Source organism: Erigeron canadensis, chromosome 2, assembly GCF_010389155.1.
Source record: "Erigeron canadensis isolate Cc75 chromosome 2, C_canadensis_v1, whole genome shotgun sequence".
Taxonomy (NCBI): Eukaryota; Viridiplantae; Streptophyta; class Magnoliopsida; order Asterales; family Asteraceae; genus Erigeron; species Erigeron canadensis.
The window spans coordinates 43,576,033-43,595,719 of NC_057762.1; the positions used below are offsets into that span (position 1 = coordinate 43,576,033).

Genomic DNA, 19,687 nt, shown 5'->3' on the forward strand with positions numbered 1-19,687 from the left:
TCAAAAACAATAATGAAATTATAACCGAGTAGTATACTTGTTATTTAGTTTAAGATATTTGTGTTTGGGCCTAAGAGAATAGAAAAACTAATAGAAGAATCAAGTGGGCTTTGAATAGAAAGTGAGTGCCATAAGTATATGGGACTACTAGGGACTTTTTCGGGATTACGGGATTACTAATCCCGTTTGGTACCGATCCCACAAACTAATAAAAGTGGATATTGGTCCAGTCCCACTCGGTACCACTTCCCGGAACCGGGATGGGGATTTGGTATTTTTTGCTCATCCACGTGGATGTTTTGTTGTTAGTACTTTTTGTCTGTTTCAATAGCTTAGCATTGGGCCGTCTTGTATAATGTCAAGCCCATGGCCTGCCTTTATACTCTTACAGCAATGTCTATAAGATGATTATGATCATATAAATGAAAAGTTTATTTCATGAAGATATTGTTAAACTTATATGTACCTGCCTCTCTTTGTTGTTAAATCAAAGATTTGAGTCCTTGATACGAGCCAAACATTCCTTGTCAAAAAAGGATCATAGGTTGCTGTAGTAACATCTATACTTGTACTGTTGTTTATGAAGAAAAAATGTCAACGGACCACTATACACAAAATTATTCATTTTGATCAATTAGACTAAAGACCATTTTGTCTCCATCACACTTTTAGTTTCTAAATTTTCAAAAGCTCTATATATGCTTTTGGAGTTCTCCTCACCAAAATACAATAGTTAAATTGGTCATAAAACTTAAGGAATCAACACAGAAATAAAGAAAACAGAACACTTAAGAAAAATAACGTTTGCCCAGAAAAACCAACCATACTTTTATGCATTTACTACAATGGGACACTACTTTCAGACACTGAAATGAAACTTGAAGATATTGTTAGATGGCATTGTACAACTCATGAATGCAATGCTAACTACCATCCAATTCATGTAGGTCCTTATTTGTTTGTAAGAAAACCCAAAGAAAGCAAGAAGGTTAGACATGCACAGAACAAATGCACATGGCCTTGAAGAAGATACTATACTATACATCTGTAAATTGACACTTTGATCAACAAATTTTGATCAATTATTATTCATTATTCATTATCAATATTGATTTAGATATTGAAAAAGTATTCTAGGACCCACCAAATTGCACATGGCCCACATTCCTTACCAACTTTTATAATAGGGGGATATTCATATTGTTCAAAGCTTTACATATCATGATTAGAGTTCAAGAAAAGAACCTTTTAAAGTTGAAATAGACTATCTAAAGCACAATAGGTCAACTCTTAAATGGAAACCTCCTACAACTTTCACTAAAGTAACATATAAACTTCCTTTCTATTTAACTTTCTAGAATAATATATTTCAGGGCTCAATTATGACCAACAATCCACACACCAGGGCTTACAATCTTTTGTCACCACACAAGATAATGTCATCATATAATAAAACCATGTAGCATGGGGTATTATATATTGTACACATTGAGCTGCCATTTGCAGAAATAATTGTAAAGCAATAATGCCAGCAAATGAAGAAGATAGTTATGGAAGTTGCTGTCAAAACAAAGTAACTTTTAGCACATATCAAATTCTATGAATGTTAACGCAATTATAGAAAGTGATTCATTGCATACAGATTGGATAACATAATCATCATTAACACCAGCATTTGAAACTTTTATAAACTATCAAAATGGCTCAGTGGTAAAGCATCCTCACATTTCGAACCTCACTGAGTAAATGTTTGGGGATGACCGGTGAAAAAGTCTACGATACAGCCACAAGAATACCAATTGAGCCACGTATATCGTAACCAAAGGCTCATCTCTGCCCAAATAATCTTACATCTTAATTTACTCATTTAGTTGGGACTTAAAACAAGTGTGACACTACCCACCACCATAAACAATATAAAAGAGAGCTTTAGCTAGTAAGTACTACAAATAAAAGATAGATAAAACAAAGAGAAAGTCAATTGCATTACAAATATATGTATTGAATTATTGAGTTTAGGTTGAAGATATTACAACTTTAATCCAAGTTAGGTCACCAAACAAAGGTTTTAGGGATTTAAGTATTGATACATATCTCAGTAGACACTAGACTAATTTAGAATCAATTGACTTCTCAACTAAGATTTTACTAACATGAAAGATATAAACAATGGTAAAGAAACTAAAAAACGAAAACGATAAAAACAACCAAGATACACAAGCAGTGTAGCCGTAATTTACCATAACTAGATACAGATTTTGAGCAGGATTATATGATCTTTACGGCCTTGCGAAAACGCCAAATAGCTTCCCACGACCGATAGTCTCGTGCAACTTCTTTGCACCGTCGACCTCCATTTCTACAAGCTTTTGTAAATACAACAAAGCACCCGAATTCACCATCTGTTTACGGCATTTCTTTGAATGGATTAAACACATCAGAATCGCAACAGGGTACTTGTTATCAAGATTTGGTATGGAAGGGTCCAAAAGCTGAACCACACTCACTATCCCTCTCTGTTCCTTCTTAAAAATCCTTGTGTTTCCAGAACAAATCAAGATAACCGACAACGCTTTCGCAGCTGCCAGCTTCTCTTCAACTGCTTTACCATCTAACATAGCAATCAAAGGCGGTATACACCCGAATTCGCCCAATTCTTTCCTCGCTTTCGCGTTAACTCCTAATCTAAAAACCGCTTTTGCAGCCTGAACCCTCACTCCTAACACACCACAACTTAACACACTAACAATCCTTGGCACAAAATCCGCTGACACAATACATTCAACCAAACGCTCATCATACGCTAATATTTTCAAAAACTCGACCGCAACTTCCAAGTTACTAACACCAGGAGCAGAATCCCAAAATGTTTTCAAACTATCAAACACGCCTTTCTTATAAACCAACAGTTTCAAATTATCATCATCTTTAATCAAATTACTCAAACAAGAAAACGAATATTCTTGTGCTAAAACCGTACCAGAGCTGGCCACCCCTAAAATCACGGAAACCGCGTCTTCTTCCATAAAATTCTCATAAGTATCTGAAAATCCAGACAGATTCACCAAGACGCCTACCGCGATAGCCTGCGAATACGGCGTCCCACATTCACAAATCTCCAATAAAACCGCGATTCCTCCGCGGGACCCAATCGCCCGCGCGTTATCCTTAATACTAGACAAACATTTCAAAACCACGCACGCTTTTTCTTTCGCGAACCCGCTTCCGGATTCCAAAACGCGCATCAAATGATTCAACAGCATTAAACCCTCAGCAATTAACACGTGTTTACTTGAGTCAACGGTTGACACCTTAGCAAGAGCTGTAACCGTTTTCTCCTTCATTTCCGGAGTAGATGTACAATCCAATAAGCGAACAAGCACCGGGACCACACCCTGTGCCACGGCTATTAATACATGCTTGTCATCTTGTTGTAACAACCTTAAAAGTTCGTCTAGCGCCGTGTTTTTCGATTGGGTTGAACCGATCTGTAACCGGGTTATTAAGTTTCTTGATTCCATTCTTAATGACTCCCTTTTTGAAACGACGTCGTTTTGGGTGACAATATTATTGTCTCCACTATTTTTAATTAAAATTTCTAGGTCTTTGATATGGGTATCGAGTTTAGCTGAGATTGAATCGACGTCGTTTTGGGTTTTGAGTTTGCCTGAAGGGGGATTAAGGGAATGACAAATGAGAGATAGAGAAAGGGCTTGTGAGAGTGTGTGGGAAAGTGACCGGAGAATGTCGACGGAAAGTGGGGTGTCGGGAATGAGGTCGGAAAGATGGGATTTGAGATCGGAAAGTTTGGTTTGGATTAAAGACCATTTACCTTTGAAAGAAAGAGTGTTTGGGATTGAGGTTACTAGTGATTGGATGAGCTGGAGGTTAGAGGCTTCCACCACGTCGGCTTCGTTTTCCGACAGCTTCATCGCCGCCGGCGAGTGTGTGTGTAATAATGACGAAGAAAAAATAGAAAGGGATGTGTATGTTATGATGATTAGGAAATTTTTATGTTATGATGATATAATGGTGTAATGAATGATGAAATGGACGGAATTAGTCACACGAGAGTGTAGCTCACGCACTACCTTAATTAGTTTTTGTTGTGTAAAATGATACGAGTACTAGTAATTGATTCGATTAGTAGGCTTATAAGAAGGAAAGGGGACAAGGGGTAATATAAGCTTTGACTAATGGGAAATGATATTGCAGACATTTATCATAGAGTAATAAATCATGTATCATATTTTTTTAAGGATGAATTTTGCTAAAAATTTTGTGTTACGATTCGATAGCAATATGTTTAACATATGTTGTTAACTGGATCCTCGCTACAAAGTTCGATCGAAGTAGAACTGCATATTTCAAATACCTGATGGGGAAAAACTCCCTACTAATCCGTCAGAAGGTACGACGATTAATAGGGGTAAACCCTACCCCTCAAACTTAAACTTGGATATACCCAAACCAAACTCTCATAAAGGTACTTAATTCTTAAGTTTTTCCCTAAAATTTAAACACAGGACCTCTTACAAAAAGGGATGACCTTTTAACTATTGAGTTAATGCTCAAAGACAATTCTTATCATATAGTTTTACTCTTTATAACAACATTTATATATGCGAAAAGGGAATATAAAGTTGTTTGACACCTAAGTTTAGGCGTGGAACCCCTCAGATACTAATATTTTAATATTTCTTGTTTAATGAATCAATGCATGGCCCCCATAATTTTTATGGATTAAAAAAACAATATGTGAGTGTTCCACACCTAAGCTTAGATACCTGACAACTTTATATTTTCATCTCCCTTATATATTTAAAGATTAAGATACTAAACAAATAAATGTTCGAACTAATAAACAAATTTGCTAAGGGAACAAGCTAAATTACATTTAATAAGTTTAAAATTCCTAAAGTATAAAAGTGTATATATATATGTATGTATACATATATATACTAGATAGATGCTCGTGCATTGTGGCGGCTAAATGGTGATGGTTTTGGGATTTATGACTGCGGTAGTAATGGACTATGGTGATTGACGACGTTGGGTGGTTATGGTGAAATATATGTGTATGTGTGTGTGTTCAGTGTGGCAAAAGAGAAGAAAGGGGGGAATGAAAAGCGTGTAGGGTTTAGTATGTATATATACGTATTTTGAGTTGAAAAAAATGATGAATTAAGAGGTCCCAGTTTGTATTATAAGAGGTATTGATAATTTAAATTAATACTTTGTATTACATTACAATGGTAAGGAACGGGATAAACAATCGATGACAAGGGGCTTATATGGGACTGTTAAATACGATACCCGAATTGTTGACGACTACTTGACTGGATTGACTTTTTTTTATTAATTATGCATGTTGACTTTATTACTCGTACTAAGTAGAGTACTCCATATATCACAATTTACTCGCTCTTCTAATTTTCACTATGACATTGTACGATTAACCATTAGTTACAAAAATGTGAGTAAGGCAAATCCATGTGCGGTTGGTTTCCCCTTTTTCCGTTTCCTTATAGATCAATTTTCCATGATCTAGATCGATTAGACTCATATAGGAACGACTTGATCCATGACCTGTAATCGGCAACTCTCACGTCAGGGCAGGTGTAAAGGGAGTCCTTTACAAACCACCTTTGGCATGCGAATAATTATGATGCACGAAGGATAATTCGTAAGACTATCTCCAATGGGAATGTTTTTGGGCGCCCTTAGGTGCCCTTAGGTGCCCTTGGATATCCTTTGCGGTTGAAGTTTGTCCAAAATTATAGATTTTTTGATGCATGCCCTTACCCAAGGGCATGCCCTTAGGTGACCTTACTTATAAAATTTTTTGTTTTTAGTGGAGTTAAATGATATGTAAGGATGTTTGTATGGTTAGAGGTAAAATTATAAGATTTTAAGGATTTATAAGGATGTGTAATTATTTGTAAGGATATGATGTGTCAGCTCAATGACGCTTAAGGGCGTCCTTAGCATTGGAGATAGCCTAGGCAACATATATATTCGTCAAACGTTTTGAAACATATCTATTTTATACAATAGAAAGATAAACTCATCATATACGTCAATATGATCGTAATGCATTATTCTATAGATATTTCCAATAATTTCAATGTGTAAATATCAGTTTATTAGTATATTGTTATGGAGTAAGTGCTTGTTCGTTTAAAGGTTACACACTTAAATACATGTTTGTTACAAATTTTTAGCCGGCATGATTGGCGTCATTGTCTCTTCCCCGGCCGGATCCCACCAGTGATGACAAAGTCTTTGAAAATATGAGCGCTACATTAAATTATGGGCATGCTTAATTAGTCGTCTCTTCGGTTGCTATCTTTGAACAAACATATGATGTTGAAATTGCATATAAAGTGCTTTTAACTTCATTTTTAAAATGGATATATGAAAGTGATAGACATATTAAATATATTAAATTAGGTGTCCACATACAAATTTATAATTATCTTTTCCACGTTTTTTTATATAACACATACTTTCTTTTAACTGTAAATTTTTTTTTCAATATCTACTCTAATATACTCGTATATATATAACTAGATTTTTTCTCCCGCGCGATGCGCGAGTTGTTTTTCAATATTTTTTAAAGTAAAGTTGATAATACGAATATATATTCAAATGTTTAGCTTATGGTTGAAAGGTATAACACTTGGTATATATTTAGTGTCTTCTCCAAATCAATCGTGCAGAAAATTTTATTTTAAAGTACATGAAAAACCTATTATTGAATATGATTAAAACTTGAACATATGTGAAACAAATATGAATATTTTATTTAACAAACTAAAATAAAAGCAAAGTTCTTATAAAACTACAATGTTTATATAGGGTTGGTTTTATTTGAGATAAAGCAAAATAATATATTTCCCCCTAAGATTATAAATTGCATTCTTATGATGTTGGAGTTTAGATGATTTTGGGGTTTAAATAAATAATAATATAAAAGTATACGTTATATGTAATCCGTCCGTATGCAAAATAAGTACTTATGTAAAGTAAATGAAATTAAAGATATTTTGTAAGTTAATATATTATTCATAATTAAGTATAATTTAATCAAATAGGAATCCTATCTATGTTTGTAGTTAAACTTTTACAATTTTGTATATATATATATATATATAGTCTCTATTTTAATATTTATTTTTTTGATATATATTCTTTCCATAATATGAAGTATTATTTATAGCAATCTAGTTTATATATATATATATATATATAAGATAAAAAGTTATGAAAATAAATATGAAGATGCCATGTAGAAAAAATCCTATGTGGCAAGTTCTAAAGGTAATTTTGAATTGAGGTGGATAGTTTTATCAAGCTTGGATTCTTATTGTTTTATTATGTATATAGATATACAAAAATTCCTTTAAACAATATGAATTGTGTATTAGTATGATGTTTGATTTATAGCTTACTTGTATATAAACAAAAGTTCAATATTAGGTGACTAGTCACAGAGATTTTTTCAATTAGTAAGGCTATTTCCAATGGAGGCGTCCTTAGGTGCCTTTGGATATCCTTTGTCGTTGAAGCTTGTCAAAAACTAAGGATTTTTTGAAGGATGCCTTTACCTAAGGGCATGCCCTTACTTGTTTTTACCTAATATATTTTTGTTTTTAGTTGGAGGTAAAAAGGATATGTAAGGACATGTAAGGATGTTTGTATGGTTGTAGATAAAATTATAAGATTTGAAGAATTTATAAGGATGTATAAGAGTTTGTAATGATATGATGTGGCAGTTCAAATACGCCTAAGGGCGTCCTTAGCATTGGAGATAGCCAATACAGTTTCGGATTGATCTTTTGAATAAAAATACTTGTAATTGGTCAATTGAATTTATAGACAACCTTCTTGGATCATATCAATTAAGATCGTTATATAGAAGGGGGAGACATAAGTTGTGCAACACTATTACATTAGCAATGTTAGATCAACTTAATCTTTTTTTTTTTATATATATATATATCATATATAACAAGTTTTGCCAATTAAGTTCACGTTGATGATGAGGTTCTTCGCATATTAGAAATCTATTATGAATAGATATATACATGGGCGGTATCACATGGGGGGCAAAGGGGGCAATTGTCCCCCTCAAAATTTAGATTTTGTCATGTATTTTCAAATTCATCGATTTTAAAAAATTTCTTATAGGTTTTTAACATTTTGACCCATTTTATATTTATATTTTACGGATTTTTTAATTTTGCTCCCTCTGAGATTTTTTTCTGATACCGCCTCTGGATATATACTCCGTATCATTTTCTTAAAAGGTAAATTTGTTAAAAAGAAAAAGAGAAGGTACGTCCTTCATATATGTAGATTTGGTTAATTGAGGAGGAGGTGGACATAACATGATCGTTTCCTGTCTCTCTCGGCTGGTTTCAGCTATATATGTATGGCTTTTATGACCATACGGCACGCAATCCATCTGCCAACCGTTATTACATATTTACATTTATTTAGCCAAGCCAACCATTCTTGTTGGGCAAACATCTGATCGAAGTAATTTCTTTTTACTGAAAGTTTGGTCCTTTTTTTGAAAATTGATTACAGTTGAAAGTTTTTGGTTTTTAATATGTGGGCAAAATTAGATACCAAGTGCCGGAAAGAATTTCGAAATGCGACGGAATATACAAATATAAGTTAAAAATGATAAATGTGAATAATTAAGTTTACCTAAACAATATACTTAAATATCTGGTCGTGACACATAATAGATCCGAGGTTATGGTTAAGACTTAAGAGAAACAACGAGTGAGTTCATGTATCATGACAAGATTTTTAAACATATTTATACAAGTTTGACAAAATATTTATAATGAAATAAAAAATAATTTTAAGTCTTGATGATCCATATCAAAATCTTCACCATGTTATGGTCAAGTGTATCTTTTGAATACACTATGTAGACCCTGGGGGTGAGTTTTCAGAAGGTCTCAGGTTCGAGTCATGGATTTCTCATCTCAAGGTATTTTCCATGAGGATGAGGTTAGAGGTCCAACAATTCGCTGGTTAAAATTGCCTCCAACATGTCTGAATCGAAACCAACTTAAAAAAAATAAAATAAAAAATGTTATGCAATTGAATATACAAACAAATTTTTACATGGTTTTTATTCTTTTGTTCTCATATGTTTACATTTAATTTAGTATGTATTCATCACACAGTGACACAAGTAGTTAGTATGTAAGTATTTTGCAATATTATATGTTCACATTAATAATATATGAGAGAAAGTATTCGTGCGTTATGACAGTGAGATGGTGGTGGCCGGTGATAGGTCATATAGTGTGATAGGTCATATGAGGTGCTAGGTCATAGAGTGTGATAGCTAAATGTCTTAGTCGTAAGGGCTTCATCCCCGGATTTAAGAAAATTCGTCGAAAGTATATCGAATGACCTCTCTAATGAAAGAGCATGAAATTTTAAGAACACCCATACAAATTTTATATTTATTAATGTACAGTTTTTGAGATAAAAGATTTTAAATGAATTAGAGTAATAAAATGATTTATGAAAGAGAAAAAAAAATGAGTGATTGAAATTTGAGTAGAGAAAAAAAAAAGTAGTTGAGATTTATTACAAGAAAATTTTAAATGGGATTAGTTTACTGGAATGTAACTATCTTTGACCGAATGTCTATAGTAGGAAAAAACTAAAGTTATGTGTATTGTATGTAAGCAACTTGAAAAAATGTTTATTGTATGTAAGAAAACATACGTGGCAACCATATACAGGTGCCACTTGTCAAATTTTAATTGGTTGAAACGAAATTCTTACATACAATAAACATTATTTCAAAGTTGTTTACATACAATACACACAACTTTAGTTATTTACTACTATAGATATTCGTTCAAAGTTTCTTAAATTCGAGGAAACTAATCCCTAAATAATTGACATGTGTATTTTGAGATTTTCAAATATTTAAAGTTAAAAAACTGAAAGAAGTAAATGCTTTAGTAAGATATGGTTAAGGTCTTATTCAAATAGATCAAGGAATAGCCCACCATTTGGCCCATCCTAAATTGCAAGCAAAAGAAAGTAAGATAACAAAATCCCCCATTTGTAAAATCCATTTAAAATTTTTTTTTTTTCTATTTCTTTACTATATTAAATTTGGAGATGTGAAAGTAGAATTGTAGAATTGCAAGGTAAGATTTTATTAACTAAAAAATAATTTAATAAGTATATGAAAAATAAAATTAAAATGTCGTCAGCTACACAAGTCAGAGCACATATTTATGAAAAAAGTGTAAATAAAAATTTTTATATGTTACGTTCCATTTTAATTTTCTTTGGGTCTAAAGAATATAAAGCGTGTTCCGTATATATTGATTCTACACAAGTTGGAGGACTGTTTATGTACATATGCGAAAGATAGAATAGTTAACTGTAAATAATTAACAAAATTAGTTAGAGTTAGTTATAACCGACTTAATTAGTTTAGATGTATATATATACACTTCTTGTAAATCATTTCAATCTAATAAATCATTGTGATATTTTCACATACTTAGTTTTGTTGATATGGTATCAGAGCAACAGGAAATCGTTTTCTCTGATCTAGGATTTGTGTGATCTTAATTTACTGTCTAATTTCAGTCAATTTGTTCTCAAATTCACCATTATTTCCTCAAATCGAAGGTTTATATAGCTTCAATTTTGGTTTAATTTGAGATATCGCTGAGTTATATTCTTGAATAACTCTCAAATCCATGGCGGCGGTTTTTGATTCTACAAATTTGCAAGCTAATATTGTGGTAAACACTATGAATGATCCGTTACATGTGGTTAGTTCGAATCATCCAGGTATGGCACTTACTACTATCGCTTTTAATGGAAGTAATTTCCATGGATGGAGTAGAATTGTAAAGATGGCTTTAGGTGCTAAGCTAAAATTAGGTTTTATTACTGGTACATGTAAGAAACCTGAAAATGATGAGGAGAAGTTACAGAAATGGATTAGGTGTGACTATTTGGTTACATGTTGGATCTTGAATTCTATGGTGATTGAGTTGTCAGAGGCTTTCTTATATGCTACTTCTGCTTTTGAGTTGTGGAATGAAATTAATGAGAGATATGGACAAAGCAATGGTCCATTGATCTATCAATTGGAAAGGGAGCTTAATAGTATCACTCAGGGTAGTTTAACCATAGCTGCTTATTTCAACAAACTGAAAAAGTGTTGGGATGAACTACATAATCTGAATGGTTTGCCTGCTTGTACTTGTGGTAAAATGACTGAATGCACTTGCAAATTGGTTGAGAAGTTCCTTGAGATAGAAAGTAGGTCAAGATTGGTGCAATATCTGATGAAACTCAATGATGATTATGAATCTGTAAGAAACCAAATTCTTGCAATGAATCCTTTGCCTAATGTGAATAAAGCATACTATATCATCAAACAAGTTGAAAAACAGAAACAAGTTACTCATAATGTACCAGATCCAACTGCAATCTTTGCAAAGATGAATGTTCATAAGGGAGGTTTAGAAGGAAAGAGGACTGGCAAAAGTATTCAGGGTGATTTTAAGGCAGAATTTAAGAAGAATTGCACATATTGTGGTGAGGATGGTCATTCTCTTGATCAGTGTTTTGAGAGAATTGGGTATCCAGATTGGTACAAAGGAAAGAAAGGAAAGAAAGGAGGTGTTAAAATGGCAGCACAAGTCACTACTGGTTATTGTATTTTCTTGGGTCATGTTTTAGTTTCATGGAAAACTAAGAAACAAGTGACAGCATCAAGATCCTCCACAGAAGCAGAATACAGGAGCATGGATGCTACTACATGTGAGCTTTTATGGTTGAGTTTCTTGTTGAGGGATCTACGTGTTCTAGTCAAGTGTCCTATAACTTTGTTCTGTGATAATAAGTCAGCTCAACAGATTGCTGCTAACCCTTGTTATCATGAACGAACCAAATATCTTGATATAGATTGTCATTTCACCAGAGATAAAGTTGAAGAGGAGTTTCTGCAAACTGCATTCATTCCTTCACATTTACAATTGGCTGATGTGATGACTAAGGAGCTTAATAGAGTGAAACATTCCTTTTTGATTAACAAGTTAGGAGTTGCAGATGCTCCAACTTGAGGGGAGGATTAAGAATATAAAGCGTGTTCTGTATATGTTGATTCTACACAAGTTGGAGGACTGTTTATGTACATATGCGAAAGATAGAATAGTTAACTGTAAATAATTAACAAAATTAGTTAGAGTTAGTTATAACCGACTTAATTAGTTTAGATGTATATATATATACACTTCTTGTAAATCATTTCAATCTAATAAATCATTTTGTGATATTTTCACATACTTAGTTTTGTTGATAGGGTCTTATTATGAAACCAAACTGAACCAGAGGTTTTATGTTTTTTCTTAAAAAAGAATAATCAAGATAATTTAGTTTTTAAATTACTCCTACATTTATTTTCATAATTTTTTGAATTTTTGACTCTTGATTCATGTTTTGCCCATCACTATGTATAAGTAATAAGAATATTTGACAGAAAAATTTTAGAATTTGAAAATCTCAGTCGTTACGGCAAAAAAACAGACGTACACTTAAATACGAGTATATAATATTTTAAGTCAATTGTTACATTGTATAGATTAATTGTATTAATTAATAGTTCACGGTATTTTCTAGTTTGCTAACAATAATAACCAGTCAGTCATAACTCATAAGCTATCATACTAATATATAGCTCTTGTAGTCTGACTAAGTAGTCATTTATTGAGTTATGCAGATTGTTTTGTATAAAGTGTGTATAGACAATAGACTACCAGGAACACATGAATTCGAAATGCCAACAAGTGTATGCTGCTTCACTAAATTCCTGGTTTGCCAGCTAGTGATGAGCTTAGTCGAGTTTAGGAACTTTCGAGTGTTTCAATACTAGCATGGGCTCGGGCTGTTTCATCCACTACTATTGTTGTTTGATTTTTTATTATTGGTCTTATTCGTGAATGTCATGAAACTGGTCATTCGATGATTAGCTAGGCCAAGCTGCTACTTATATTGATATTGATAAAGAATATCACTACATACAAAGTCAAAGTTATTCATATTATTTTATATCTAGTTCATGTAACGAGTAGTATTCTCTAATTTAGCGAATGCGTACTACGTCTGATCGATTAGCCATGTCACTAACTACTAGAAGCAAGTATATATATATTTATTATATATCATTTTATCTAACTCATTTTATACTGTGTAAGATTTAAATAGAAGCAAAGAAGATGAAGTAGAAGAAGATTTTGCGTATTTTGATATTCCATTATTATAATTAGGGTCCACAACTTGATTGCACTTTTGAACTCAAGAAGCTTGGAATATTTCTAAATGGAGTTTTTAAAGCAAGTTTACATTCGATTCGGTCAGTTAAATGTTCATTTTCTAGGCTACATGTATCTGGTTTTAGAATACGTAGAATATATAATTATATATGGCTTTTTTTAGTGTTATTTCTTATGATAAATATAAAGTTGGATAGACTAATTTGTTACTTAAAAAATTTGGTATCATGTAGTCTGTTCAATTCTTGTTATGAATTCAAATTTTGCTGTGAATGTTAGTCGTTTAATAACATACTAGTTTTATTACGAGTAGTATGGAGTGGGACATTTTACCACAAATAGCACAAAGGATTCGAGCTGGACACTTTTATAAGTGCAACCGCTGAGTGAGTCGGGTATATTTTTCCACACATTATGGGCTGAGTAAGAAACGATTTTAAGTCAATTTGAGTAGTCGGGTTATTATGGTAAATATTATTATAATAACGTACAGTAAACTATTGCTCTAATTAATAAAGAGTTTTTTATCTATTGAACACTCAAAAGTTTATGTAAATCGCTTTTACGTACGTCGAAAACGAGCATTATGATCATAGTTATTATCTCAAGTTATGATATGATTATAATTATAATTATATTTATAATCTTTGATATGAAGAATACATAATGAATATAAATAGATAAAGATATAAAAGAATAAAATCGAAGTCAGGTCAAAATCTCAAAGTCAGTCTAGAACAATTTGACGAGGGTTGACTTCAACTGAAGAGTCGACACTACACACCTTTAGCACGTACGAATCACCATTTTGGTGTGGGGAGGGGAGTCAAAATCAACTTGGACCATCAGAAACCCAAAGTTAATTATAATACCCTTTTTGTGATATATCTTTGAACACATGGACAATTGGGAAAAAAGTAAAAGCATGAAGGAATATTTTTTAGTAGGAGGTCAATATTTTTCAATCTGGAATACTAAAAAGTCAAAAAAATTTAGGTACATAACAAACAGAAAGTGAAGCTCTATATATCACTTGCTGTCTATTGGATAATTTCGTGAGCATCCAAACTGAATAGATGTATCTAGATGGATATCAAAGAGATTGAAGTTGATTAGAATATATTCTTTTATGGGTAAGTTGATTAATTTTGAAAAATGTTCGCGAAAGCAAAAAGAAGCATTTTTTTTTCTTTCACAAGTGGACTACATCTTAGGGTCAGGTAAACGATACTTGATGCAACTTCGACATCTCAGCACTCCTGACCCCTATATATATGTGTGTCCTTCGAGAACAAGAAGCATGGCAAGGATGAGTGCAATGTGTCATACAAACACACAACGATAATTGAGTGTTGTTTCTTGTGATTTAGAGACTAAGTTCTATCACACTTAGTCGCTGTAAGTTGTGTTCTGAAGTTTTTAGCTTTCTCTAAAATAATATAAAAAAAAAGCGACTGAAATGAGCAGAGGTAGAGCAAATGGCAAGGAAGATAGGTCTTATATGAAGATTGAAGAGCTATTTGGATAGCCAAGGATGACTTGCCTAAATCCATAGAATTCTAAGGTTGTGAATTGTACTTGTACATCAAGACAACTTTTGAAGTGGTTTTCTAGGGAGTCGTCGCTTGGCTCATCTGAAACGCTCTTATCCTTCATGTTAGACCTCTTTTTCCCCTCTTTGTTGTTTTGTATCTAACTATCTTATCTAGCAGACGTTGAGACGTACTAGTCAAAGGTATATTGATCTGCTCATTTCATGGGGAACAATGTCTTCATTTTTTTTGTTATTTCTAGATATATTTTTCTCATAATCCAACTTTGAGTTTTATCCATTGATTTAGCATATACCAGTAACAAGTTTAGCATGGTGAGTGCTGGTTATTATATATATATGCTCACCAATAAAAGAGAATTGCAAGTGATGCCCCTGCCAAGTGTAGTAATGAACCTTTTTTATGAACTTCCCACTTATAGGTGATCTAGTTCAGATATTTGTCTTTTCATAAGTGATTCAATGTTTTCTCAAGTGTAGTAACCCCTGCCTGTTATAGTTGAGGTAGAGATTTTTTATTTTTATTTTTAATCTTTTTATTTTTGCCGCTTCTCATGGTCATATGTTATAGATAATGCAGGCTTGGATATTCCCCGTCATTTTCATAATTTAATATATGTTCCAATGTTCCATTTCTAGAATCTAAAACTTTCTACACATGTCACATATTCATATTTATTTGCACAAATTGTAATTTATCGATTATACTTGTATATGTCGTTATCGTATTTGTTTCACTGAGTGGGAATCATGGATAAAATCTAGCTGAGTTTGAATTCATTGGTGTGGCTAGATTTTCGTTTACTTTTCATGCGTATAATATGATAAAAATAATAAATAAAAACAAAAAGAAAAAGAAGAGAGACTCATATTCGAAAATGCAAAAAGCTTTGTTAAGCTGTATTATATCAATTTTACAGGATTGGTTTGTTGTTGGTTATTTCTTATGTTACGTTGGCGATAATCATTATGATTTTGGTCCAACTGGTTCAGAGCTTAAGTTTAATAGAATTACCCACCAAAGTTCTATGTCAAGAGAGTAGTATAAGCTGCAATAGTGCAATGTTATATGGCGTAGTTGTTAATGCTGTAACATTAGGATAACAAACTTTATGCCATCACAGTCTCATTTACAATCCTGATTTTGAAGCATTGTGTCTATATATAGTAAAACTTAGTCCAGAAACAAACGCTTCTGTAAGTTAGACTACCACACAGAAGAGAAAGTAACACAAGAGGGATTAAACAGTAAAAGTAAAAGAATGTAACAAGATACTGTCAAATCAAGTGTTCCCACATCGCCCAGACTCCCAGAGACAAAACTTTAGACCGCTTTATATAGCCCTCTATAGAAACTACAATTGTCCCTTTAGGTACATCCGATAAAATTGGAACGATACAGTTATTATGATGTTTTGGAATATTATTATGATGTTTTGGAACGATACAGTTATTATGATGTTTTGTGGTTATATAGTTGGATCCAACTTATGTTTAGTTACTTTGGATTTATTCAAACTCCTTGTCCACCAATGATTATTAGTTACTTATAAGGTTTTATTTGTAGTGTTTCCATTTATTCTCTTTTTTTAATTGTTTTTATTTGTATCTCGGAAACTCGTTAAATATTGCATGATGCTTCTTTGTATTTTCAAAAATGGACGGACAGCTGAATTTTTACGTATGAGCCATTAAAAATGGGGGTTGAGGTTCTAGAGGAATATGACTCTCTTGTTATGCTGGTCATACTTTACGATCTTAAAAAAACTATAGTTTTTCATTAGAGCGCTCGTGAAAACCTGGGTCGGTCGGTCCTCCATTCATCCGACCGGAGGTGTGGATAACGAGGCTACCTTCACAACCTTCTCCCGTCTGTCCTTCTATGTATGCTTCATTCCTCATTTAACATTTCATGTTGTTAGTCATGTTAACACTTTGCTGCATCTCAAATCTCTTTACTTATGAAGTATATATTTCCTCATCAGGCTTGGCAAACTGGCTAGTCAGCGGGGCTGAGCAATAGGTTGAAACGTGTCATTTTAACTATCAGTTTGAAATGCATTGGGTCGACCCGCACCCACCAATACTCTGTTGTCCATTATTTTAGGAAAAATCCAAAGATAAAAAGATGTGTTAAATATATATACAGAAAACAACATTATTACTTTTTTAGATTAATCGATCAGTAGTAAGATTTAGGTAGTTGAATGCATAGACAATAGACTATGGGCTTCTTTCAACCCATTGGATCCGTTCCCCTTTTAGCTCACCTTTTCTATCTGACCTGCTGGAAATGAAACACACCCGTTTGATAGACTTCACGTTTTGTTCAACTTGTTGACAGTCAAGTAAAGACATAACCAAAGCCATAAGTGGTAATCACTAATCAACCTATGTTTGCGTATCCTAACGTCTAGTTTTTCTTTTCTCGTGTATTAGGGTAACCCATCAACCTACAGGTTGTGGCCCCAAGTCTCATGGGAAGCATTTGGTGTAAATATTAGGTAGTTGTAGATGCAAGTCTTTGCCATTCGGGAAAAAAAAATATTTTTCTCTTGGTACTCTCTGATTTAGTGCCATGTTTACATTTCTATCAGAACCAATCCACATATACAACTTTAACCATGCTTGAGCTTTTCATATAATGATAGTCGATAGATTTAGCTTTTCATAGATAGTTTTTTATCTGCCGTTTTAACTATGATTCTAACCGATAAATAATAAAGACTAAAATGATAAAAGATGCAAACAAATTGACTATTATTTTGAATCTCAGGCAAAAAGCATGTGTAATTTAGTAACATCCAGATCTATCTTATGAGAATTTTGGAACTTTAACGAACGAAGCATAACTTTTTGTCCAAAAATATGCTATCCACCCTTCCATTTATAAAGATGGTATCAAACTAAGAGCTTTGGAAGAAATATACAAACAAGATGGAGGCATGACGTGTCACCAGAAACACCAACGAGTTTGAAGATGACCTTTTCATAAGATAACTATCATATATTGGGGATCGAGTATAATTGGTAGTTCTGTAATGTTGGTACAAGATGTTGAATTTTCCGGATTTTCTTGTCAAGTACTCCGTATTAGTTGTGCAAGACTACCCTGATCCTTAACTAAACTTTTCTGCTTTAGGGACTGTTTTTCTGTTATTAGAAATTAAAGATGGTTATTTCAAATCATATGTATGAAACAGTCAATGTGAGGTGTATATACTAAGGTGTATTATTAGATCATATGAATACATTAAACTAAATATTCAGCCATTTACGAAAATGTACATAAATGTGTTGATGGGTTTGCCCAGATTGGCCTGACCCATTTTGATTTGCACATAAAAGTTCCCTGATTTAACCTGAACCCGTCTTGACACGTCTATAGACCCGTTTGTTTCGCCTATTCTAAATAAGTGGCCACTTTTTCTCTCTTTTTGTCTTAACAGTACACATTTTCTTAGCATGAATCAAAATACACAAAAGAAGATCTTATATAGTTATATGGTCTCTTTTTTTCTATTCTCCGTAAGACCACTTCCTCAGTCAACACGAATCATTCATTTGCCTATGGGATAAACCCTAACGACCTTAATCAAGCCCATCCATGTCACTAATTTAGTTTTATGCAATTCTTGTTAATTTGAATCCGAGAATTATAACAATTGACGGAAAAAATATATAAAAATTTAAGACATAACTAGTCACAACTACTAAATTGGTTGGTGACTACAGATGCATTACTACTACTGTAAAAAAAAAAATTTAAAAATAAAACTACTGTAAAAGCATCATAAATTAATCAAATAAATTAGCAATGCAACTTTTAGGGTTGTAATTAAGGTGCGTTAAGTTACTATAAATTTAGGACGAAAATCTTTTAAAGTTGAAAGTAACTTTACAGTTAAAGTTGAATGATCTAACCATTGGATTAAAAAATCAAGAGTTAAAATTTAGAGATCATTTTTTAATCTTTACTCTTGATTTTAATATAAAGGGTTAAAATCCCCAAATTTTATCTACGAAGTTGCTTTCAACTTTAAAGTATTTCAAATTTTAAAATTTAGGGATAAACTTTTGATAAGAAAAGTATATTTTTTTTATACACGTTTAAAGGTTGCATTTAGCATTATCAATAAATTATGGTACGGTTAGGAAAAAACCGAAAATCGAATGGAAACGATTGGTTTGGTTTCGTTTTCTAAAAACCTAACGGGGCGGCTATGGTTTCGGTTTCATATGCAAAAAAATCGATCAAAAACCGAAACGAACCAATGAAATATATTTGAATTATTTTTATATTTATATTGCATTTATATTTGTTATTTATAGTTAGTAAATATTTTAATATATTTAGACTTGCTTTTTTAATGTACAAATCAATATAAATTGCATGTTTTAGATGAAAAGGCACAACAAAGTCAATTCGTATTATAAAAAGTTATACCAAATTTAACACCTAAAAGATATAATTAATTAATAAAAAGCATCCTTATGTTTTATTGTCTATATCATAATAACTAATTAACCCGGGTTCAACCTAGGATTAGTAATAAAAGTTTTATAATATTAAATTTTGTTGATGTTTAAATTTATGGGATAATTCAACCATACTAATAACCTTGAAATAGTATATATTATATTTTGAATAAATATAATTAGCTTATTAACCAAAAATTGGCAAATAGTCGTTTCAAGATAAAAATAAATTAGATAATTCCATTTTAGTTTACATAAGACTTAAGCTAGAAAAGAAATAAATCATAAATAACTTACAAAATGATTTAAA

At 32.4% G+C, this 19,687-nt stretch overlaps 1 protein-coding gene across 1 annotated transcript; it reads right to left on the bottom strand.

Moving 5' to 3' along the window:
• Positions 1-1,941: 1,941 nt before the first annotated feature.
• On the bottom strand, positions 1,942-4,115 carry LOC122587355. Its single transcript, XM_043759495.1, has one exon. The coding sequence runs from the start codon at positions 3,930-3,932 to the stop codon at positions 2,280-2,282; it is 1,653 nt and encodes a 550-aa protein (XP_043615430.1). The 5' UTR covers positions 3,933-4,115; the 3' UTR covers positions 1,942-2,279.
• Between the last annotated feature and the right edge of the window lie 15,572 nt (positions 4,116-19,687).

Bases quoted from the DNA above. Each gene is read 5' to 3' on its own strand.
- LOC122587355 (XM_043759495.1), bottom strand. From the start codon at position 3,932: ATGAAGCTGTCGGAAAACGAAGCCGACGTGGTGGAAGCCTCTAACCTC.